This window comes from Rhipicephalus microplus, chromosome X, assembly GCF_043290135.1.
Source record: "Rhipicephalus microplus isolate Deutch F79 chromosome X, USDA_Rmic, whole genome shotgun sequence".
Classification (NCBI taxonomy): Eukaryota; Metazoa; Arthropoda; class Arachnida; order Ixodida; family Ixodidae; genus Rhipicephalus; species Rhipicephalus microplus.
The window spans coordinates 397,778,274-397,804,150 of record NC_134710.1 but is presented as its reverse complement, the minus strand read 5'-3'; the positions used below and the strand labels follow the sequence as shown (position 1 = coordinate 397,804,150).

Below are 25,877 nucleotides of genomic sequence, written 5' to 3'. Positions count from 1 at the left end.
CTTTCTTTCCCACTTGGAATGAAAATATTTATTCTCACAATTGATGTTTCTGTTGTGTTACTGTTGTGTACGCATCTGTATGTTTGTACCTGTCGGAAAAGCTATTGTAATGTGATGAAAGAGAAACTCTTTATCCTTATTCATGTTGTAAAAACCAGCCCAATGTGTTTTGTATTATGGTCAACATTTCAACTGGTCTATAAACTCTGTTTTGAAGCTTCTTTCGTTTTATCTGCAATGGGCACCTTCCTTCAGCGTTTGCTTTTGTTAAAGAAGGTTTCTTAAACATGATTTGTTTCGCAAGCAAGACTGAGAGCTTTCGCTAATGATTTGAACCAACTGTCGAGAGCAATGTTTTGCTGTACAGTGTATTAACCATTTTCACCATACACCAGTTCGTGAATGCGCCAGTACGTGCTTGTATGGTATCATCTTTGCTTTGCTGCCAAATCACGTGTATGCGGACATGATGCATCTTAGCCAATTGTGACTTTTGCATATGTGTGCCATATTGAGAAAGTAAAGATATGGCTTTGCTGCAGTTGGCAGGCTTGTGCTTATCTGGTCTGCGACATTGAATGTATGAATCCATGTACAAAGGTGTAATACTGTAATAATTACTCTGCGCTCGGAAAGCATTTGTATGCATGTCTACTGTTGTTTCAGCCCAGGCTGTTGGCACCCAGCAAACATTGTTTTAAAGATAAATAGTATGCGTGTTTTTCAGTGTTAGCGACACTTAAAACAGCTAATTTTTATAGGGGCTTAATCTTTGAAATCACTAATTATACACAAATAGCCCTTTTCTGGAAACGAGGTGTGTTGTAAATCTAAATTTAACGGTATAGGGCATGAGGTAGTGTTCACACCTTTGTGCTGCAAAAAAAAGGTGCCTGCTTTGTTTTTTCAGTCATACTGACCCGTAAATGGGACATTGAGTGCATGTGTCGGCAGTTGCAAAAATAGTTTTATCACACGCTCGGTGTCGTCACATTGGGTCACAGCTATGTACATGCTGTAGCTTTTTGAATCTCGCTTTCAACTTACTGCTCATTCATTGCTACTTGCTGTCTGCAAGCTGAAAGTTAAGTGCATCTGGTTGCTCGGTTGTGAAAATTGCATCGACTCATCGTAGCAAGAGGAGGTGAAGTCGGCGCTAGTTTGAACAAGTGAAAAGGAGAGATGTACGGCCCACTTCTAAACGCGGAGAATGCACATTCAAATATCTCTCATGTGATGTTATGAATGGTCTTCGCCATTCAGGTTTACAAGTGATGCATTTTTACAGTAACTTCACCTCCCGTTTCCACAGCTCGGTGTTATAATCGCCACTCTTGTTGTTTTTTGCGCATTGTTTAATGCTGTGTTTGTGTAGCCATCAAGCGTTCAGTGTCACCATGCCGGCATGCATTAGTACTAGAAAATGCTTTCTCCTCGGTTTTCGCTGAAAAAAAAAACGACATGAAGCTCATGTGATAATATCGCGACAGAGCACCCAATGTCTGTGTAAATGACACATGTAACATGCTCTAAATTGTGGTAGTTGTGTTGCTTGGTGACGATCGGTAGCATTGCCATAGGACCTTTAGAAAACAGCATTTTACAATTTTCTGCACGCAAACTGCCGTGCTACAAAAGATTGTTAAATTCTGGTGCGATGTTGATGTTGTAATTTTACCAGTAGTGTCGCAGACTCGCCTCTACCCCTAAAAATAAGTCGCTCACGTCTACCATATCTGAAATTCTGCACTGCAGCACTCTCTTGAGACGGTATTGATATTGCTTTTCATGCCTCTGTGGTAAACATTTGTCAGAACTCTATTAGTTTCTTGCATTTAGTGCTTTTCTTTTACCCATGTTTGATGTTTGTCCTCGTTATTATTCTTTATGCCAGAGTGAGTTGCGTGCTATTTGCAGAAGCACTGTGGGTGGTGCACCCCGGTTACTGGGGGTTTTTTCGCACGATTTATTTTGCCGTTGAGGTGCAAAAAGTTAAGGATCTGTTTCTTATTATTTTTTTGAATAAAGGTTGAAAAGTTTCATGCCAACTGTGGACTTTCTGCTGATTACTTCACAACGCCAAAATTTTTTTGTATGGTTACAGATTTACTCATATGTGAGTACAGCCTTTGTATTAAGACCGTTTTACCGGTTAAGACACAAGTGCGTACTCCGCAAGAAAGTTATTGCGGGGAAACTGGAGGCTCAAAAGGTCATTGAGGGGGGATGAAGGGTATTCTCAACGTAAGAGCAACCGCGTTCAAGTGTCACTTGCACCGTGCTCAAAGTCACCACAGTCGCAGAATGCTGACGCCGGTGAGTTTCACGCGGAACACGGACACAGTGGCCAGACGCTGCGTCGGCCGCGTGGCGGAATGCAACCGTAGAAGGCGCATGACCGATTGTGTTGTCTGTACAGTTGCTGAATTAATGACGTGAAAACACTCACTGTTGTCAGTGCATCTAGCGCGCAATCTCTTGTACTTGCTTTGTTGTCGGTAAGCTGTTACTCACCGTTAATACTCGGACGAAATGATTTCGCCGAAGGTGACGCGCTGGGCCAGTGTTGAGCCCTGTTTCATTAGTATCGGATCGTCACGACACGCGCGCGGTGCAGCTCACGTGTTTCCTGAGCCGGAGAGAGAGAGTCGTGCCTTCTGTGGTGCAATGGTATACCAATTCGAAATCCGGATGGAGGCGGCCTGCTTTACATTCAGATGTAAACAAAAGAAGAGAATTCGCCCAGTCAATATGGCCGACTTCCGGCTTCATCGTGGCTTCACAACAAGTGACGTCAGGGCCTCTCCTACCTTTCTTTTCTCCATGCTTCCCGCAGTCTATATTTCTCAGCGGCTGGTTGCGAGTGCGTGGCCATGGCGCATGCTTAAAAAGTTATGTGTTTGGTGACATTCCAGTCCCGTTTCCTATTCAAAAATAATTTTTAATGCAAACCGTGTGAAAGTGCGTCACAGTTTTGTGTGTTGACGTGGTCAAGAACTGCACACGATAAGTGGCGACAGATGCACCCAATTTTTTAAACGCTCTCAAACCGAAACTGAAACTGATTAATAATGAGGGGCCCCTAAATAATTATTTGTCGCATGCTTAAGCAAACGATGTGTCGTGTCATGACTAACAGGCCCCCAGCAACGCATTGCAGCAAAAAATGCGAGGCCAAGGTTTTTTTGTCAGTACTCCTTTAAGGATGAACTCTGAAGGTGATGACAAATCAATCAGTACAATTGGAATGACCAGAGGAGGGCATGCTAGAAGGAACACATTCTCGATCACAATTGGCTCCATTCAGGAAAAAGATATGCAATGGGCGCGACTAATTTGATTCTCGTCGCTGCTACGTTGTCTAACCTGAACGGGATGTAGTTATGCGCAGACGTCGACCAAATTCCGATCTCTCGGCCAGATTATGATGCACATACAACAATATTCTTGATCTCGATCGGACCTGATCGCGATCAAGAGTGACCGCATAGCCGCACCAGATCCGGATCTGCCATGATCATAATCAAAGCTTCCCGTTTGACGATGTGCTGCCCATCACACGATACTAAACAGGTAGAGTGACACAACAGGCACGGCGCATGTTCTATCGCGATCGAGCACAATTGTGATTACATTTCTTAGTCGCGATTGCGTTATTGGTGAGAACACATGAGAGAAGGGAAAGATAGCCAATCAGTTCAATCACAGTCGTACAAGTACCGAAAACAAAACTGCATCAAGCCAGAACTTATTTTGTTTTTACTTATGTAGTTTATTAAAACTGTTACATGTTGTTTGTATTGATTTTAGTTATTAATAACTTATGTCCAAAGCGTTACGCCTAATTGATGATACAAACTCGTTGGTACCGACTGGCGCGTCCCCAAGCGTCGACTTTGGGCGCGGGTGCAGCGCGGGTGCATGGGCGCGGGTGCAGCGGACAGCGGCAGCCGGAAAATTCAAACGAATTGGTTGCTCGGTGTTCTGCAGTGGCTCTGCGGCGCATAGCAGTCTTGTTTCACTCGCCCTGCTTACTCGTGACGCCTGCTGTTGCGTCTCGTCGTCTCTCTGCACGTCGTGCTTGTGCCAGAAAACGTTCTCACCGTCATGTGAGTATCATTTCGAAGCACTCGGCGAGCTCGCGCTTTCTTGCCCGATGTAATCACGAGCTCCGTCGTGATGTCCTCGTTTGAAAAGCTTTCCGAAACTCAGCTGCCTTACAGAGAGAGTCACGACATTGCGTCGTCAAGGAATTGACAAGAGCAGTGTCTTACATAGAAGAAATTTAACGGCGTTTCAAGAACAGCGCGTCCTCGCGCATCGTTCGCGATCTTTGGCATTAGCTTGGTGCCACTTTTTTGCGAGCTACGTGAATTGCTTGAATTGCAGCTGAATACGGCTGCGAGCCCAGACGAGATATTGCTTTTTCCAATGTCGATGGTATTCAGAAGTCTCATGTGCTTTGACTCTGCCGAAGCTCTCTCTCTCGCAGCAAGTGGCGCAGTCGGGTGGCATGTGTTTCCCATTCGATCAATTTGCCGGGTGTAGCTGTCGCACCCCGAAACTTCACTTGTTCAACTGACGCCTCTGCATGGTTCAGTGGCGGAAAACGTCTGCAACTGCTTAGGTCACAATAACTATTGATATGCGGCTGTTCTGTACGACCTGAATTTGCTCAAATTTTGTCGCTGATGTTGAGGCAGTTTGCCGGGAGATTTATGGCTACACGCGTACAATCGCAAGGTGAGGCTACGCGCAAGGTGAGGAATCTGGGGATTCGGTACGTGCGCCTAATTCATCGTGTCGCTTTCGGCATATGAAATCTGATCATCGCTGTCATTCGACTTCGTTCATCAATGTCCTACCCCCATCAACTGTACTCACCATTCTGTTATCATTGCAGGTCGGCCAAGAAGTGGTGTCTCCAGGACTTTGAGATTGGTCGGCCACTTGGCAAAGGCAAGTTTGGCAATGTGTACCTCGCACGCGAGAAGACAACCAAGTACGTCGTCGCACTTAAGGTAAGTTTGAAGCTTGTCTGCAGCCGTGTTTTGGCACTGACAAGCATGCCAGTTCAGGCAAGTAATACTTCCTGCATTTTAAACATGTAGCTGCCAACGAACACGGTCGTCCCAGTTTATTTGCGCACTGCTGGTAATGTAACTGATAAAATTGCTCATTAAAAAATTTATTTGTTTACGTGGCATGTGTTTATTCTTAAATAGCACCTTGCAAGGCCGATGCATCACGAGCAAACTAGTGTGGTGCATAGATAACACCATAGCAAGAGTGTTTATAACAGCATCAAAGGAGTGCTGACACAAATTTTATATATTTTCGGATTCTTGCTGTAAGTAATAACACTGGTGTCGAGTGCCTTAAAAGTAGTAATGTGGTGTTTAAATAGGCGTTGAATATATCAATACCACTGCTGGTTGTGGAATCGAGGGGGCGACTTCCCAGTAACATGCCATTGCAGTGCACCGTGACAAGTAGACAATAATTCGCGAGGCTAGCAGTGGCAGATCTTTGATGTGCTGGAGGTGCATGAAAACAGGGATAAGTGAATTGTCATGCAGCAACACCAACAGCATGCAAGACACTCAGGCATAGAAAATGGCATTCGGTAGCGAAGGCATTCATTTCCTGAATGAAATTTTTTTTTCGGTGGCGCTGCTACACGTCCAAAGCAAATGACATTTGACTTGATGATGTCGATCGCAGCGCCTTTCATGTGATCGTGAGCATTGGGTGAGAAGCAATAAAAAACAAGCAAGCTTTTGCTAGCTTCATACACATTAGATAATAATTTATTGTATAAGTAAGTATATTACGCCGTTATTACATTTCGCTTGTTACTTTGTTGCACCACATTGCAACTGACCGTGTAGCAACCTAGGCCAAAGCTTGTCAGATTCACAGCTTAAAAGAAAATGGTGCCTGTCGCATTTATTTTAGAGTATCTTCCAGCTGAAGATAACTTTTAAGTGTTTGTTTAAGTGATTAGTGTAAACAAATTATGCAAAAAGTTTTCTTCCAGTCAAATAAAATGTCATTTGATACAATTACTTCATCAGCTGTGCCACTGAGAGTACGCATTTTTCAGTTGAATGAGTTTTGGCAATAGCATTAGATGACGAATGACATTTGGGCGAATGCCATTTCATTCATCCGTGTAGGACCACGCGAATCACATTCAATCTGAAGGCATTAAGAGGTAACTACCATTTTTTCTGCCCGTGTGGCACGGGTATAAGTTCCCAAACTAAGTGAGAATGTGTTGATGATGATATAGCCATATCGTTTGGATCGGGTTGCCTGTACTCAATGTGAGGGTAGTCTCAAACAATATTTAGGAAAACATCAATGCTATAATGTCAAACAAGAACATCTGACAATTTTTCACAATATCATTTTTATCCTTCTGATTTTGCCACCATTACCTGCCCATCCTTGTTTCAGCAATGTGTAAATAACCATTGTGAAACTATTTAGTTTGCAAATCATGTGAAAGATTGTTAACCCACCCCTCATGTAATATCTCCGTCGGGAGACCCTTAAGGTGAATAAACTGAATTGAATTGATTCGTTGAAGTAATGTTCATTGTAGTGGGACTGGCTCGCAGAAGCTCAGCGACAAAAACTTGAAAGTCAAAGTAAAATATTTCATGTGTGTTGACTGAGTTCGGTGTGTGGAGAGCAATAATTCTGCTTAGTGAGGAAACGAAGAACGTCCCTTTTGTAATGTCTTGAAATCGCATCTGTGTGGCTTCATGGAAACAGCTGTGTCGTATAGAAACTGTTGAAATGTCAAATTGAATAGCGTGTACCCTTCCAGAGAAAGCTGCACTTTGAATGAGAGCCGAGATGGTATGCTCAATTTCCCTATGCAACGCTCACTGCTTCCATGCAACAAAAGAAACTCTGATCTTGACATGGCTTCATCTCATCTGGGACACACAACTGCTTTCCCTGCAAAGGTACCTCAATGAAAAAACACCAGGCCTGCGCGGAAGGTGCAGCACAGTTACAGCGAAAGCTAGAAAGTGACCTTTCAGAGCCTTTTCTAAACACTCATTGGATAACTGCTGCAAGCACTCTTGCTGGGTACCCACTGCAACATTATTGATAATAATTTCTGGGCAGTAGGCCGGCATTCGCTTCGCTATCCTTCGTCATTCTTCTTAGAAGTTTGGTATCTGCTACACACTTGCAAGGAAATTTGTGGCTGACGATGATAAGGAATCATGGCTGAAGTGGGTATGCGCCACAGTGAATAGGTGATCAAGAAAAAAATATGGTAGTGGGTTAGAGCATTGGTGGACTAACTCGTTACACTATTCGCATTGTCGGACTCCTGGTTGTTCTTTTGCTGTTATAAAACACTATTTTACTCATTTTAATGCGATTCCTTTCTCGGCGTCAAGACTGCCAAAGCAAAGTTAGTGAACAAGTCTCAAGCACCGGCACGAATGAATGGTAGAACTATGGGCTGCCACGCAACGGACCCTGGTTCGAGCCCCACTGTGTCATTGGTGCTAGATTTTTTAGCGGCGAAGCTCCTTAGGGCGTGGGTCTGTACATCACATGGGGTTTGTTGTTGGTGAAGTACATGGCCACCGATGGCGGTACTTGTAGTTGATGATGCTTGTATTTGATAAAATTTAAACTAGATCGCGGTACTTGCAGTTGATAAACTTAAAACTTGATAAATTTAAAACTACATGGCGGTACTTGTAGTTGATGATGAAAGGTGTGAGATGTTGTAATATGAATTATGTGACATATGGCACGTATCATTGGTGGAATGCATTTGTTCGGTGACGTACGCTAGGGGAGCTTTTTAGTGAAATTCCCTCGCTGTTGGCGCGCGCTCAGAGTTGTTGAGTGATTCTAAAAGGAGGAAGAAGGAACCTAATTTCTGTCTGCATCATGAGCCACACGGCGCAGTGCCTACACGCTCGGAGGTATTGGATGGACAAGGCTGCGGAGCGTAAATCGCTCAAGGCTGCTGCGGCGCATGCTCGCAGGCAGAATTCTAATGTGTGAACTCGCGAGGCAGGTGAGCAGTTCCTATACAGGAACTGGTCACTCTTCATTTCAAGGACCATAAAGCTATCATAATGAAGGGACATCGCAAGCCATTCATCGTGTCTAAGAACAAATAAAAGTTGATTTCTATATATACACACACAGTGTTTCTCTTGATGTACTTATATCATGATCGACCGGGCGACTGGGCTTTACTGATGATTCTTTCCGGAGCTTTGCCCCCTCGTCATCATTCCCCCCGTGGATACGCTGTGATTTTTTTGTCTTATTTCCTGAGAAGTGGTTACGGACACCGGCGGCAGCGGCGAACAAAGAACTACGGCACCACGCGTGACCCGAGTTGTGATCTCATAACAGCTTCCGCTTTAAATGAAAGTGGTGGTCCGCTGGGGTGGTATGGTGGTTGCACTGCTCAGCTGCCGACTCGAAAGTCGGTGGTTTGATGTTGGCTGCAGTGGTTGCATTTCTACGGAGGCGAAATGCTAAAGACCCGTGCAACGTGCGACATCTATGCACATTAAGGTTGAGCGAGACTTTGTTTTGTCGGAAAATTTGATTTTGAGATTTTGCAACCGTCTGACGCAGACTTTTTTTTATCTGTCAGAAAATTTGTAACCCTTGGGTGCTCGCTGTTCCAAAAATCATTTTTGGTCCTTCTTCTTTGAGAATATGACAGAAAATGTGGGCGTACCTCTACGTTGTCTCCGAGTTTGAGTACCTTTTTCTGGGGAGCTTTCTGACATAAACAAAGATTCTCAGACATGTTTCTTAGCGGTACTTACATAACTAGAGCTGAAGCCTAGGCACTGCATTTATATATTTTTTAGTATAAAAGATAACCTTCATATGTGGCAACTTTGATACAGTGACAAGTTTAGAAAAGCAGTTTTTGTTGTCCACTCGCAATTTCAGTTCCACCTCAATAAATCTTCGATAGCTGCCCTTGTGCGAAATTGCAGTGATCTGCAGGCAGTGTATATTAACAAGAAGAACAAAAAACTAGAAAAGTATAAAGAACACTATATACAATTTAAAAATAATTTTGGGTTGTAATGCCACCCGCGCCTATTTTAAAAACTTTTTGCAAAATTTATAGCCATAGCTTTTTAAAAACTGCTGTACAGTCAAATATTAAAACTAGGTCTCGCTCCATGTTAAGAGGAACACCAGATGGTCTAAATTTGTGGAGCCCTCGTCTGTGGAGTCACTCATATTGGGGCGGGGGTGTATATGTTACACATCGTGAATGAATGAGAAACCATCACAGAAGACGAAGGCGATCGCGCTTGTGTTGTTGTGGTCGCTTCGGGAGGAGCAGGCCCCTGGCTTGCCATGGTGGAAAAAACCAAACCTTGGCCACTTCGAAGTTTACTCATGTCATGTTGTTGCCCACATCTCCGCCAAATGTCACTGGGTTGAGAGTATGAATGAAAGATATATATATATTTACAAAATTTAAAGGGAGAATCTCGGGCAGCTGCAGGCAAGATGGCGGGACAACAACACAAGTGAGATCACCTTCGTTGTCTTCATCGTCCGTCTGATGGTTCCTCATTCGTTCCTAATGTCACACAACAATATTATGGTTTTGGTGCAAATTCGTACAATTGAATTATTATTAAAGGGGCCCCGCCACACTTTTTGAGCATGCTCAGAAAACACTGCCGATCAGTAGTAGAGGCTCCTGACAACACGTGAGCCAAATATTATGCCACAACGTCTGGCCTGTAATTCACAGTAAATTATCAAGGTCAGCTGAAAATTGCTTTCTTTTCTGTCGTCAATTGACGGAACATGCTCAAAAGTCACTCGTAGTAAGCCCACCTATCAGCCATTAGCTGATTGGAACATGGCACACTCGGTTGTTACAGAGATCGTCGCGATATGCTGCGCGATCACACTGAAAAAGCCGCAAATTCGAAAAAAAGAAATTAAAAAAGTCCTGAAGGTCACGAGGCGTCGCGTGACATATATTGTTTGCCTTGGAATTCGAAAAAGAGAAATTTAAAAAGTCCTCAAGGTCACGAGGTGTCGCGTGACATATTTTGTTTGCCTTGGCGATCCCTCTCTGCTTAGCTTGTAGCGCTTTCGTCGGGACGAGAGAATAGATAATGCAATTGTAGCATACAGCAAATTTTTGTGACTCCACTCGCACTGGACGGATTCTTAACAATTTCGTGGCGTTGAATTTGTGAGGCAATAAACTTTTCCTGTGAATTTGTTCCATGGTTACATTAAAGTGTTCCAGGGCCCCTTTAAAAGCAAGTGGTGTGGTTAGGTGCGGGAATGTGACATGAATGCTAGGCTCTGGCACATGGGAGAATGCAGAGAATGACCAGCGCTTCAGGGCACTGATCGTTGAGAAGTCTGTAAACAGTAAAACTAGTCTTTGTGTGATGTGCCTACATTTGATACTTCATGGATATTTTGAAAACTGCTGATTTACACTGCAGGATCAGCAAGGTTGCTAAAGAAAGCTAAAAATGTATGACAGTGGCCTTGACAGGCTTTCATTATGGCTTTGCTATCACGTTTAAATGAGCAGTGGTAACGTATGGTTATTTTGTGTAAAAGTACAGTGCAAGCAGCATAAAAACTCATTTGCATATTTTAAAACGCTCAAGTGACTGTGACAGCTTTTGCAATGAACAATATGATGTACTAACATAATGTAGTAAGATAACATGCTATGTGATGCCAACAGGCAAAAAATATTCCACGCTTGCTGTAATACCTGCTGACTGCGCTGACTGACACTCTCGCGTTTAAATGCACGCACACACCCCATAAAGTGGACGGAGGGATGACCGCTGGCGTAGCTCATTAGGTAGAGCATCAGATGCATTATTCTAAAGTCACAGGTTTGGTCGCTGCTCGTGGCGAGTTATCTCTTCATCTGCTTTTCTTTCTCCACATCTACATTTCAATTATTTCTAATAACATCTCATGTTAGGCTTGTGCGAGTAGTAAATTCTAGGTTCAAAGTGAATTTGATCTTAGTAGAATAATTTTGAAGAGAATTCGAATAGTATATATGGTATACAAAGAAAAATGGGCATATTTATCCTCACCTAACTAACCTGTACAATATTTCTTCAAAATTGAAATAAGACCTCTATGCAAATGCAATATTTCTTTTGTTCAAAGAAAGTCAAAATAACTTTGAGTAGTAGCAGGATTTAACTTTCAGTAGGGTGAGTGATGACCTGTAAAATACGCAAGATTTCAAAATTTATTTACTTTTGAGCATATAAGCAGTCATAACAAGCTTTTGAGGTTAATAAAATGACAAATTGATTTGAGGGTAATATGTTTATTGAAAAGTGCCTTGCAACACTTGATCAAGTAGACATGGAATGGATTCAGTAACGAAGATTATTGCCACGTGAATTCACCACCGCAAAAATTTTAGAATTTGTCCTGTACAAGCGGAGTTGCAAAGAATTGTTTCCCACTGCAGTTTCATTCGCTTTTCTCGTCCTGACAAAAGAGGAGGAAGCTAAGCAAGGAGGGATGGCACTGGGAAAAAACATCACGCTCTTTTTTTTTTCTTCGAATACGCAACTTTTCAATGTTATCGCGCACGTTCATGTAGACAAGTGGCAGCTGTCTGCAGCAGCCCCTAGTAATGACTGAGCGCGCCATGCTCAAATCAGCCAGTGGCTGATACAATGGTTGTGACGAGTGATTGTTGAGCTTTTGGTATCATTTGCTGAGAGAAGGGAGTAGTTTTTAGCTGACTTTAAAAATTTATTGTGAATTCAAGGCCGTGCACTGCGCTATATTATTTGGCTTGCGTGTTCTCATTAGCCTCGAGTACTGATTGGCAGCATTTTCCGACCATGCTCAAGAAGTGTTGCGGGCCACTTTAAATTTGAGGAGGAGGAGGGGCTTCGCGGCAGAGCGGATTTCTCCTGGACAGGTGCTGTTACGGCTTAGCACCATGACTCTACAGTGAAGTCGTTTTTACAAGTGGTGTCGTGTGGACTAATATACTATACATTTATTGGTTCATTGCGAATACTTTGAAATTTTCAATAATTTGAATTTGAATACACTACTATTATTCACACAAGCCTATCTCATTTGCTTTCTTTGGCATCGTTATCTATTTGTTTGTATTATTATAATTATAACGTCAAGTAGTAACTACTGACTTAGTGGAATAAAGCATCTTTGATGTTGTCCCCTATTCTATATATATTAAAGAAGCACATTTGATCTCCTAAGATGAACATCACAAAATGGTGTTGTAAAACCTGTGAACATAGAAATCATTGCTGGTGCTTCGGTATTCTCAAAGGTGCATGAGCAGCGGCAATCGCTATTACATGGCGACACTTGTGTAAATGACAGATCGGCACATCTCAAGACGTACAGTATTGTCAAATTGTACTGCACTGTTGTGTGCATATGACCACTGTTGTTTCGTAAAGTCCATCGAATGAGAACCAAACTGAGCGTGATGCTCTTTGCACAGGTCATGTTCAAGTCTCAGCTTCAGAAAAACGGCGTGGAGCATCAACTTCGACGGGAGATTGAGATCCAGTCTCATCTCAGGTGAGCTTAATTATTGACGCTGAATGTAGTGTGGCTATCATACACAATGAGACATTGGCAGGCTTGTTACACCATCCAATGTACGTTCTTCCGTAACAGCGATGACTGCCCCACTGTTTTTCTTTTTACCTATAAATATGACAGCTTACGGCAGATATCTGTTTTCCTCGCCTGCGTTGTTAAGGTACGAGGCCAAGTGTCAAAACATTCTTTTTTTAAGGCAATAATCAATACAGCATATTAGTCTGAAATATGAAGCACACCATTTTAGGCACATGTGAGCATTATAAACAATCGCATTTTTTGTTAACTTTTCATAATTAAAAAGATTTCTTAAAGGTGGGCCTTACACCAATACTTGTAACTCAAGTTTTGCTTTCAACTCAGAATATTATTTTTTGTGGGGACATAAAAAAGCTTCAGCCTGTGCAGTGAACCAAAACAAATGAGATCTCGTGAATATTTTGAAAAAAATTCATATTAAATGAATACCCAGAAATTATCTACTAGTACTAACGGCACATAAGTATAACAGGCAGCCATATTTATTTTTGTAGCACGGGGTTTGCTCATTAAGGTTCATTGCGTTGCGGGAATCGAGGCTAGTCCGCCGCCTCTTTTTGCGTTCTCATGTCCCGGCATTACCCTCCTCTCCTCCGCGGTGTGCCGCGTTGGGAGAGTGGGGAGGGACGTTTAACCCCTCTCACCCGGTTGCGGATGTTGACTGTGGCACCTGCGCGGAGTCTCTCGGGACGTTTCGCGCACGCGTGTCGGGAGTGAGAGAGAACCTCTCCGGGACGACATAAGGTAAGCACGCATTTCTTTTTCGTACGTCGACTGTTTTTGTTTGGGGCTCATTCGGACTTCGCCAACAGCGCCTTGCGCCTGCAGAGGACGCTCACCTTTATCTGAAGCCAATGCGCACGGAGTTTTTGCCCTCGTTTGAGCAACCGGGCCCATTGTCCTGGTGTCACCGTGAATCACATTTGCCCACGGAGACGTGCTCGTGGCACCCTTGTGTAGTACTTCTTGCCCGTGGCATGGATAAGCCCATTTGCTTTCCCGCTGCACCTTTGCAACAGGCTCTCTACTGTGTTTTGATGTTGCTGCAGACAATAAAGTGTTACGACCTTGAGCAGTACCGTGTTTTTGCCACGGCGACGGTTATCGCGTGCCCTGCGGCTTGCTAAGACCAAACCCCCTCTAGTGGCCGTACTCCTTCGGGATACGTGTACACTACACGGGCGCCCAACGTGCAATCAAGCGATGGGGCACTAAAACATGCATAATAGTTTGATAAGGAATTGTGTCAAGTTTTACCGAAAACTATTCATTAGCAAAAGTGTTATGACTGTTCCCGTACGGAAAAATAGCAGGAATGTAAGTTCTGAGAAAGTCGACAAGATAGACGGGAACAAGCAGATCGCTTGCAACAATCATTATCATCATAATCAGCCTGACTACGTCCACTGCAAGACAAAGGCCTCTCCAATGTTCCGCCACTCAACTCGGTCCTCTGCTTGCTGCTGCCAATCTATACCCGCAAATTTCTTAATCACATCTGCCCACCTAATCTTCTGTCTTTCTTTAACCCACTTGCCTTTTCTGGGAATCTAGTTAGTTACCCTTAATAACCAGCGGTTATCCTGTCTACGTGCTAGATGCCCGGCCCATGTCCATTTTCTCTTCTTGATTTCAACTATAATATCCTTAACGCCGGTTTGTTCCCTGATCCACTCTGCTCTCTTCTTGTCTCTTAAGGTTACACCTACCATTTTCCTTTCCATTGCTCGCTGCGTCATCCTCGATTTCAGCTTAACCCTTTTTGTAAGTCTCCAGGTTTCTGCTCTGTAGCAAAGTGCCGGCAAGATGCAGCTGTTATATACCTTCCTCTTGAGGTATAGTGGCAATCTACCTGTCATGATTTGAGAGTGCTTGCCAAATGGGCTCCCCCCCCCCATTTTTATTCTTCTAGTTACTTGAATCTCGTGGTTCTGCTCCGCGGTTATTACCTGTCCTAAGTAGACATAGTCTTTTAAAGTTCAAGTGCACTATTACCTATCTCAAAGAGCTGCACTCTTGCGAAATTGTTGTACATTACTTTCATTTTCTACAGATAAATTTAAGACCTACTTTTCTGCTCTCCGTGTCTCACTCCGTAATCATAAATTGGGATTCGTCCCCTGAGTTACTGAGCAATGTAATGTCATCGGCAAAAGGCAGGTTACTAAGGTACTCTCCATTAACTCTTATGCCTAACTGTTCCCATTTCAGGCCTCTGAAAACCTCCCGTGTTAAGCATCATTGGGGAGATTGTGTCCCCTACCTTACACCCTTCTTAATTGTTATTTTGTTGCTTTCTTTTTGAAGCACTATGGTAGCAGTTAATCCCCTGTAGATTTCTTCCAGGATGTTTATATATGCTTCGTCGATGCCCTGATTCCGCAGTGTCTGCATAACTGCTGATATTTCTACTAAATCAAACGCCCTCTCGTAATCTATGAAAGCTATGTATAGTGGCTGGCTGTATTCTGAGAATTTCTCTCTTACCAGATTGATAGCATGAAAGTGGTCGATTCTTGAGTAGCCTGTTCGAAATCCTCCTTGTTCCTTTGGTCGATTGAATTCTAATGTTTTCTTAATTCTGTTAGAAATTACCTTTGTAAATAGCTTGTATACTATGGAGAGCAAGCTGATCGGTCTGTATTCTTCAAGTCCTTGTCATCTCCTTTCTTATGTATTAAGATGATGTTAGCATTCTTCCAAGATGATCAGGAGTCCTGAAATTTTCAGTATTTGCAGCCACTTCTGTCGCGGACTTTACTGTTGTGCGCCCTTGCTCGAGTGGGAACTCTACGTTTTTGTTTTCTAGCTGACATTGCAGGGTCAGTACCAGGACCACGGTGCTTTCAGGCTGAGGTGCTAATTAATATTGATGCAAGCTTTTGTAGTGCAGAAGCCAGGATGATTCAAATTTGCTTCTAATATTGAATGTTCTTCTCCTGTCAATATTTAAATGACAGGCAGCGTCAACCAGAGCGAATTTGATGGTTGACAAGCTCACATACCAGTGCTTGAGCACGAACAACACATGTACCATGTTATGTGTTTATTTAGTTAGACGTTTATGACTTTTATGATAAAAAATGAGGGGTTGACAATGCTTTTAGAGTACTGTTACGTTAGCACTTGATATGATAGCTAAATAACGAAGAAAATACTACATATCAAGCTAATCTTATGATGCAGATGAAACTCGCAGTTTGTTTCGTGGGTGATCGGTGGTCTAACATTTTTGCCTGTAACTCTTAAAAAAAACAAAACAAAATCTAGAAAGAAGGTTTCTGCAGCAAAATGTTGGGCGAAAAAGTGCACATTTTTCATGATCAAAAACAAAAAAACTGACATTTAGGAAAAAATAAGTTTTTTTTTCACTTGGCATAATATTCATTTACAAAAACATTTCACAAAACATTGCCTTATGATTCGACCGCTGTTAGAGGTTTTGGAATCTGTGAAGTATGAGTGAAGTCGAAGATTTTTTGCACAATAAATTGCTTTCTCTCTTCTCTTATTTCGACAAGTACGGTGGAAGCAAAGCAGGCAGGAATGGCACGGTAGAAACAAGTTACTTCACGCATGTCAAGACCTTGAGCACATTTTCTTTTTCTCTTCGAACACGCAACTTACCTTCAATGTGATCACGCACACGGCCGCGTGTCTGTCTTCTACGGTGACCTGCGTAACTGTGCAGCTAAACATGCTCAAATCGGCCAGTGACCATAAATTTGGGCACACAGCATCATTTGTAGAAAGAAAAAGGAACGATTTCTAGCTTACGTTGTGAGTCAATTCTAAATTTTTCGCTGCATGCCGCGCTATATTGTTTGCCTCACGTGTTCATCATAGTCTTGATTACTGGATAGCAGTGTTTTTTAACCCTGCTGAAAAGGTGTTGCAGGTCCTCTTTTAATTCTCACTGAGGCATGTGCTGCAACTGTGCAGCTAGCAGTTCTCCAATCAGCCAGTGAACATAAATTTGGGTATGTGGCATAATTTGTAGAAAAAAAAGGGAACGAATTCTAGCTAACGTTGAGAGTGAATATGCTGCGATTTTTGTTTCCTTCCACAGCTGTTACACCCACTGTGGTAGCTTAACAGTCAGGCGCATAGCCAGAATTTTTTTTCAGGGTGAAAGGGGGGGGGGCACCAACTTGATTTCGGGAGGGGCACCCTCTTGCAAGGGTTATTTTTCACTTTCTGTGCCTTGGTGGAAAAAATTTTTATCGGGGGGGGGGGGGGGGTAGGGGTCTGGTGTGCCACCCTCTGTGTACGTCTCTGGGTCATGTTGGTGATATTTTGAACACAGATGTGACTTTCGGTCATGGTTGTCTAGTTTCAGGAAGGATGGAATTTAAAAGGGGTGAGGGCCATAGATATGTAAATGGCATGTATGTGAAATTGAATTTAGGAGTATTTTGGATAATCTCGCGAAATTGATTTGCTCTCCCCTGTTACGGCTTATCTTGGTTTCGACATGTAAAACCCTTAATTTCATTTAAAGCCTGTGACCGTGCCTGTGTTGTTGGGAACATTTTGCTGAAGACTGTCAATAGTGTCTTATATTGCAAAGACAACTGGCATTTTTACAAAGACCTGCGAAATTACTTTTCGTGCCTTTGTTGAACTTAGCCTGGTTGCTTATGAATTTGAAGCTTGCTGAACGTGTGCTTTTTTTTGTATCTCTCAAAGGTTTTGATCTGCTGGTTTATTGACATTTGCTCCTAATTTTTGCTGCCATATGCTCCTGCTCCTGTATTCGACTAATAAGCAAAATCATTGTGATAGTATGCATTCTAACCTGTGGCCCCTTGTTCCTTAGTTTTCTTGCCATGGTAGCCCAACAGGCTGAGGCATCTTGCTGCTACACTCATGAATGGCAATGTGATTTCTGGACACTGGCTAGGTTTCAGTGGAGGTGCAATGGAAGAATACCAAAATACTTAGCATGCAGCATGACCACCATTAGTGCGCATGCGCCAACTATCTCCTTACGCGAGCGCGAGGAAAGGGGAGAGTCGCGCATAAGCAGTGGGGCAGAAAACAGTCGCCAAGGGCCCCCTCTTCATGTGAGTGCAACGTAGGAGAAGGTGGCTCAGTGCTGCTTCTGCTTTGTTTCTCTTCTCCCGTTTATCTCTCTGCCACAGCTGTGCGCTCATATACTGCTGCACATGCTCGCTCCGTTGCCCTCTCCTAGAAGCGCTGGGTGTTCACTTTGCGGCACTCACACACACACAGTAATTCACACAAATGGGGGAGGCAACATAAGCGGTACACAACATGTACACAACTCCACACACAAATGAAACATACACGGACACATACAAATGGAAACGCAAGTGAACACCAGTGCTGCTTCGCATACCCATGGTTCCCTTTAGTGGGAGGCGGTGTAATTATTTTTCTGTAGTTTATTTTATGAAATGCAATAGAGGGTTTTTACAGTCTGTAAAGAATTATGCCACGAAATGTCACGTCTGCGTAAACTTGGAGCGATAGCAGAGTTAAAAAGCTTGAGCTGGCAGATCCATGGGCACTCGTCATTTCAGCAGCATGTCTTGTCTGTTGTTGCAAAATGTTTTTCAGGCACCCGAACATCCTGTGCCTGTTCAACTGGTTCCACGATGAGACGAGGGTCTATCTGATCCTGGAATATGCGCCTCATGGCGAACTCTACAAGCAGCTTACTTCGGCCAGGCGTTTCACTGAGAAGAGAGCTGCCACTGTAAGAACATAGCCGAGCCTTTCGGTTGTGAATTTGCAGACGGGTGTGTCACGTGTCATTTCATGCTGTGGTAGGCAAAACTTTTGGGAGGGTGATATGCCAGAGTCTCTTATCCCTGGGCTGATAGTTACTGGAAGATAATAAAGTAAAATACTAAAGACTTCAAACAGCCTCTGGAAAAAACGGGTTTGTACATGGGTCCTGGTTCAGCTTATTTATTGTCAAATTAAAAGTGACACAAGAAATTCCGATCTAAAGTATTCACCTTGTGATGTGGTTTCTCTTTTCTCACCATTCTTGTGTTCAGTACATCTACCAGCTCTGCGATGCGCTCAAGGTCTGCCATGCACAAAACGTCATCCACCGCGACATCAAGCCGGAAAATCTTCTCGTCGGCATTAATGGCGAGATTAAGATTGCAGACTTCGGCTGGTCCGTGCATGCACCTTCATCCAGGTGCGTTCGTCTGACTGTTAAATTCTTTTACACTGCGATAGGCTGTACAGCAGTCTATCGAGAATTGCTTGGTGGCACTTTATCACAGAAATGGCGTCAGTAAAAATGTCCACAAACTGGTCAAAAGAGGAAAACTGTGTTTAAGCACTTGACCAGGTAATCAAAGCTACAGTGCGTTGGCCTGTGGAGACAGACGCCAGGCACTCCAACCACTATGCCGTCAGCATAGGCACCCAGTGTGATGGGAATGTGTTTAGCCATGTTCCTTATATTGGTATCGACTCATTGAGTGGAAACGCTAGACAAAAGACAAAGGAGAGAACAAATGTGCGGCTGCGTTAGCCTAAATGTGAAAGCATGCGTTTATGTCGCAGGCGGGCCACAATTTGCGGCACGCTGGACTACCTGCCACATGAGATGATTGAAGGTGGCCCCTACAACGAGAAGGTGGACCACTGGGCCCTCGGCATTCTCATCTACGAGTTCTTGGTGGGCAAGCCCCCCTATGAGTCGCCCACGATGCAGGAGACCTACCGGCGCATACGGGAGTGCAGGGTGCAGTGCCCTCCGTACGTAAGCGCCGAGGCACGGGACCTAATTGGCAAGGTGAACACCATTCAGTGTGAATAAACAGTGGCCATCCTCATATTCAAGTAAGAGCATTGCAAGGCCAGTCAGTTGAGAAGAAATAATGTTTGGCGTTATGAACACGAATGTCTAGGGACATTAACAAAGGATGCAGCCCGTGAAAGCCAGACATCTGCCCAAAAACTGTTTTCAAACTTGTGCCTCAGAACGGGTCTGCGAATTCTCGCTTTGTCCATTTTATACACTATAACTGATCAGAATGGGAACTACGTGTTCTTGAACATTATAGTAGTTTTAATGCTCTAACCACTATCTTGAGGATCTCTGTTCGGATGTTAATTTACCTTTGAGCAAGAAAGCAAACTTAGACAGTGACGTTAGAGCATGCTATAAATTATTTTTTCTGCCATAAAAGTAGTCCCTTTTTGGAATCAACAGGTGAGAATACAAACGCTGTTAAAATATTGTTCACATCTGTTCATGAATCAGTTCTATTGAGCATAGTTTCCCCTCTTAATGAGTGGCACCATAGAGATGCTGTAGTACCTTGAGGAATAATTAATGTGAATTCAGTGAATCGAAACTGAGCCGATGTGTGCTAAAATGAATTGAGACACTGACTTTGAATTGACGTAGGTCGAAACGAATCAAATGCATAAATTTAAATCAATGTACGTTGAAGTGAATAACGCCTTCAGGCATGAATTACTGTATTTAGTCGCTTAATGAACGCACTCGCACAATAAACCCACCCGCATCTTCAGTCGTCAAAATTTAGAATTTTTCCCCACGTAATAAACGCACCCCCTAAAGTCATCGGCCGCAGTTTCACTAACCACACCTGGCGCCTCTTTACCTGTTGCTTCCTTCCGCATTTTATTATTATGCCAATCTCCGTCGGCCACCTCGGCTCGCTGCCTCCTCCCCTTCGCTTGTTGCTGCGCGCCGTATTGTTTTTTCTTTCTATCTGTGTGCGGCACGTCCCCTGTCTTTTTTATCTGTGCATTACAGCGAGGTTCATGAACGGTGTGAGTGTAGAGACTTCGCAGCTGATAAGCAGACGGCAAGCGAAGGTCATGAAACTTCCCGCGCCAACCGACGGTCGCTTCGTGCAAGTATGAAACTTAAAGGCCCAACGACGTGCACGCGATTTTATAGCGACGGCAACAGGACTTATTGTCGCCATCGCGTCGCAGGTTTTCGGAAAACCTGAAAAAATTGTTTGTCGCTCAAATAAGATCTTCACAATTTCCACAACATGGTAGCACCCTCAATTCTCACTTCGTTTGTTCTCTGCACGTACAGGAACTTCTCAAGTAGAAGCGAGGCGGCAGCTGTATTTTGTCATTATTATTGTTATGAACTGTTTGTTTTGATGCTTTGGGGTAGCTTCTTGCAATGTTAGTTACTTGCTACAATGTGAACGGCATCATTGTGGTTGTCGTGCGAGGCTGCCATGATGTTGTCAGAGTGCGCGTCGTAGCGCACGCTTCTGGGTGCCCCTTGAGATCAAAGCAGATACCACTGTTGCGGTTAAATGATTGCAAAATAAGATGGTCGCAAAACGCTTTTATGGCATGCGTGGGCGATGCGGGGACAGCTTGCACAAGATGGCGTCGTCAACCACCGAAGATGAGTAAAATGCAACAAAGAGGCTGTTTCGAAACAGCGTATGTGTACATCAATTGCCAAAGGTGCAGTGGCCTAAATTTTTTTGCATGACTGGATTCTTTGCTCATCCCAAAAAAGCTTTAGTAAAAGTAGCCCCGCATCATAAACGCACCCCCAACTTTGCTTTGATTTCTCGAGAAAAAAAGTGCGTTCATTACGCGAGTAAATACGGTACGATGCTGTGTCTACGTATGTGTCAAATTATTATAGCATAATTCTAAGGCACTCAATTTTACATTACAAGAAAGAAATAGAAGCAATGTGTTGTATTGCGTGAGTTTTCCTTTTACTGTTATTAGTGTGTAATTAAATATTTAATTAATTTTTCTGCAGTAACTTGCTTTCTATCGTTACATGAAAATAATGAATTTTTATGTTCCAATTGTGTGTGTAAGTTGTTTTTGGTTGTGCACACTCATTTTGAGGAAAGCAAAGTGGTAGTTTGGCTTGGGTCCTGAAGTGTGGTGTGCTGAACGACTAGTCGCAGTACCTTCACCAAAATGATCGATTGGTCATACGCAGCACACTGGAGTACAAGACATTCTGAATCAAAAGTAAACATTTGGCAGAAGTGCAGTAGGTTGGCATAGAATGTTGAAGAGAAAACTCCAACCAAAATTACATCATTAAGTCAAGACATACTGGATATGGATAACGTTCAGTTCATTCAATGAGACGTGCATCTAGCTCTCTTTTCCCTACAAGTTGACACAACTAGCATAAACGAGTTGCGTACACAAACATAGTCACCATCGTTGAATGTGATGAAGGGAAGTTAGTGCTTTGCAGAGCAATAACCTTTGCTTGTGATTTGCTTAGAGTTAGTTTAAACTTGCCATGACACCCAATTTTCAATCATAATCTGTGTCATGTGGGTAAGTCCCTAGGTATTCCCTTATAAGCTGGTTTAGCTTTAGTGCATTTCTTCAGGTACTCAATTTAAAATTTAACATTATAAGCACGCGAGCTGCCTGTGAGTCGGGCTACACTAGGGCACACGCCAGCTTTGATGTAAGGAGCAGTTGGCTAAGCGAGCGCCTGCATTCGGCAGCTGATGTTGTTTCATGGTAAGCTGCGTGTCAAATCAAGATATTCTAGTTTTCGTCAGTTTGGTGCTGAAATTGAACAATTCGTAACGGCTGAAACTTCGATAGAAGGCGACGGCTCTGCTCCTTCCAACTTGTGACGTCACAGGTGCCATAGCAAAACAGCAGTCACTGGCAGTGGGCGGGGTTTAGGGCTGGCCTCCTCTCGGGCTTGTTTTGCCGTGAAACGTTCTTTTACAGCCCACTTTTTAGACCTGTGTATGTGTAATAGGCTCTCTACCAATAGTTTTTGCTGAAAAACACAAATTCTTGGATGACCATGTAATGGCCTCTTAAGGAACCTCGTTTCTTTGTCTTCCCAGAAGCTGGAGATGGGGGAAGGCAGGCTGTAGAGTTCAAGAGTAGTATAGTACAATTCCAATGGCCGTCTTATGAGGTGAACTCACCAGGGTACAATAAACTTGACAATTTGACTACCAGCCGCAGTAGCTCTTTGGCTATGGCACTGCGCTACTGAGCTCACTTGTGGGTTCAATACCGGGTGTTGCAGCTGCATTCTGATGTGCTTGAGCATATCAGAAGGAACATATAGTTGGCAAGATAGTGCTTAGCAATGTACCTAGGCAATGGCAAGCAGTCTTAAAAGTTGCGCCAAGTTAAAAACACATCACTTATCAGTCTTTGTTGTTAGCACTACGTGTTTTCCCGATTGTTTCCATGTTTGAGGATAAATAAAATTAGGGGACCCTAAAGCTTCACCTTTAGGAGTTGGACGATAGCAACTACCTGTTCCTAGTGTGCATTTCAAACACTTAGTTCATGAAACCTTTTTGAAATTGCTATGCACCCACTATACATGGCCTTAAGGGAATAGGTGCAGTAGCATGTGTGCCTTTTGTAGTTGGGTACCAGCTTTCAACCACGGAGCCATTTTGGTAACCACATATTCTGATGCCCTGATGGCCGTGGCTTATACCACGCATTATTACTGCAATATTTCATGTTGTATTGTGAAGCATGTAACAAGGACGCGTGTGTTTGTGGAGCATGTAAACTACTTTCACTGCATTTCCAAGCATAGGAAGTTCTCACTGTTTTCAGAAGCAGAAGTTTGGCTGTGTGATAGAACATCTGCTTGCCACACAAACGACCCAAGTTCAATTCCAACTCGGACCCAAATGGCTCTAGTTTGGGCCCCACTCTACTCCAGGAATATTTATTACATATATTTTATTTTTGTCGTTTTTTATTTTTTTGGTCATGCATAAGATGATGATTTTTCGCTCACAACCAACGACGCCGACACCGGAATTTCTGCGAAACGAGCTCTTTAACGCTATCACGTTAGTTTGTTAGTGTATGTAGATCCCGCGAAAGGCACTTTAGCTGGGGCAAGTTTTAAAGACATAATGCTTGAATACCTTTTTATGTACGTATTATTTTCTAGATGCGAAGCAGCTCTTCAACTAGCTTGTGAAACGCTGTCCCTCCGTACGTAGGCGCTGCACGTCCCAGGTGCTGGCACGGTGCCAAGCAGGTCCCGCCGCTGCTGCGCGTTGATGTCACGCTCCCCTCACAGTGTGCACTGACAACACTTTTTCTCTCGCCTGCCGTGCGCTCGCCCCGGTGCCCGGAGCTGCCATCTCGTCCGTTTGCTTGTGACTGCCGCTTGCTACGCCGCGAACTCATCGGTTCAAGCTCAATAAAGCTGACATACGCCAAACGTACGCGTTGAAACATTTCTGTACGTGTCACCTACAAGACGTACGCTCGCCATCGCTTCAAAAGAATCTTCCAGTGTCCACAGGAGCACGCGCATTCGCGCAGTTCAAGCTGTTACGTCACCCGAGTGCAACGCTGCTGCTTTGTATACCATCAGGGTTCCCTCCGAGGAGATGGTTCAAGCTTTTGTTTTGTGTGGGTAAACTGAAAACACTTCCCCTCTAAACTCTAGAAACATACTGCTAAGTCTCAAAGTGCCCTAGCGGTTGCATTTTCGATGGAGTCTAAAATCTGTGAGGTACATGTACTTAAATTTAGGTGCATGTTAAAGAACCCATGGTGTTCAAAATTGGGCAGTTGCGGCAGTTGGGCAGTGCCTAAAAAAGTACTGTTATGTGAGAGCACGATATGAAGTTGTACCGCCATGCCCTTGTTCTTTCGATTGCCCCTTATGATGTTCTTTGTTGTAACAAGTGATGTTGCAGCAAAACTGGTAGAGCAGTTAGAGCATGCCTCCGAAATAAAATAAACCGCGACTGTGGCAAGGTTCTAACATATTGTTAGGGTGCTCTATGATTTTAGATGTGCTAAACTACCATGTAACGCAGTAGACGGAGAGAAAAAGGGTATCATTAGTATGTGCGCCTTCTGAAAAAAAAGTTAATGCGCCCTCTCTATAGATGTAGAGATCACTCAACATTTAAGAATCTTTGATTTCTTACATGTGCCAGTGATATATAAATATAATCTTAGCCCTCTCATTGAACTGTCTGTGAACTGTGCTTGTTTTTGATCACAACAGCTTCTGAGAAGACGCCCGTCTGAGCGCATATCCCTGGACGAAGTCAAGGTCCACCCGTGGGTTGTGAACAACGCAGACACTACAGTCGTGTGCAAGACCTTGTAGAAACGAAAGACTGTGGCAAATGCATGTATATAAACATGTGCAGGCATACCCGGGGCCTTGTGTCGCTCTACTCCTGTAAAAGTGCTTCAGACATCAGGTACATTTCACCATGTGTGACTTGCACCTCATCAATGTGGAGCTATTTTCAAGGCGTAGTAACAATTCAAGAACTAGATGCACTGCGCATTAGAGTGTGCGTTTCACTTTTTAGCCACTTTTATTCTACACATTTTCATTCAAACTTTCATTCAAACTATCATTCAAACTATTTTCATTCAAACTATCATTCAAACTTTGCAAGCTTTTATTTGATATACAGTGGTTCTGCATGTATTAAATGTTTTGAAAGTTTTTAACTTTGTTTCTTCATTGACACGTGCATGACACTACAGGTATGAATGTGAAATATAACTAATGCACCGACATTGAGCCACACTTCGGGAGTGGAAGTAATATTACGAACGTAGCTGCAGTAAACAACCCAGGGTAGAATATTTGTGTCGAAATAATTGCATATTGTGTAATGTGAGGAAGCTGCCGCTTGAATTTTACAAATTAGTGCTGCGGCAAGGAAGTTACAGGCTTTAGAAACAATATCGGCTGATTTGGATTTCTCATTCTGCCTTCTCACCCTTCTAACTTGCGAAAGAAGGTAGGTTTAGGCTGTTGTTGTGACAACTCTTTTTTTGGCTGCGCGATGTCAACAATGTCGTGGGTGCGCACTCAAGAGCCGAACGAGGCATCCTCTTTGTGTTGAGAGTGACATGGGGAAGAGGCACGGTGCAAGGCTTTGGCAAACTAGGTGGTGCACATCAATTATTTGTGGCGAAAGTTTTCTTTAGGTTGCTTTTAGATTGTTGCTAGCCTTCAGCTAGGTGATGCTAGGTTGTTTTTGTGTTGATTTTCCGCACAAAGAGGTTTGAGTTAAAGAGCAGACAGTTGAATTCAACACTGATGTCAAACTGCAGAGATAGAAGTTTGCGATGAAACAAGCATTTGCAAATCTCTTGCATTTTATGGGCACATCATCATTGCTGTAGACCGTCTATTGCGTCGGGGTCTCGTCGTAGCCACCGTTGCCTGTCTCAGC

The 25,877-nt window shown here is 43.4% G+C and overlaps 1 protein-coding gene across 1 annotated transcript; it reads left to right on the top strand.

Moving 5' to 3' along the window:
• The first annotated feature begins 4,691 nt into the window (after positions 1-4,691).
• On the top strand, positions 4,692-25,071 carry LOC119185513 (aurora kinase C-like). The gene is made up of 7 exons (XM_075881683.1): positions 4,692-4,780; positions 4,904-5,021; positions 12,533-12,612; positions 18,259-18,397; positions 18,705-18,853; positions 19,228-19,459; positions 24,683-25,071. Exons 1-7 carry the CDS (start codon positions 4,692-4,694, stop codon positions 24,785-24,787), a joined length of 912 nt encoding a protein of 303 aa, XP_075737798.1. The 3' UTR covers positions 24,788-25,071.
• Positions 25,072-25,877: the final 806 nt, after the last annotated feature.

What these genes read in the sequence shown, in the direction of transcription:
- LOC119185513 (XM_075881683.1), top strand. Translation starts at nt 4,692, where the DNA reads ATGTTGAGGCAGTTTGCCGGGAGATTTATGGCTACACGCGTACAATCG. An exon ending in GAGATCCAGTCTCATCTCAG is followed by an intron (nt 12,613 to 18,258) that starts GTGAGCTTAATT and finishes AATGTTTTTCAG; the next exon opens with GCACCCGAACATCCTGTGCC. An exon ending in CTGAGAAGAGAGCTGCCACT is followed by an intron (nt 18,398 to 18,704) that starts GTAAGAACATAG and finishes TCTTGTGTTCAG; the next exon opens with TACATCTACCAGCTCTGCGA.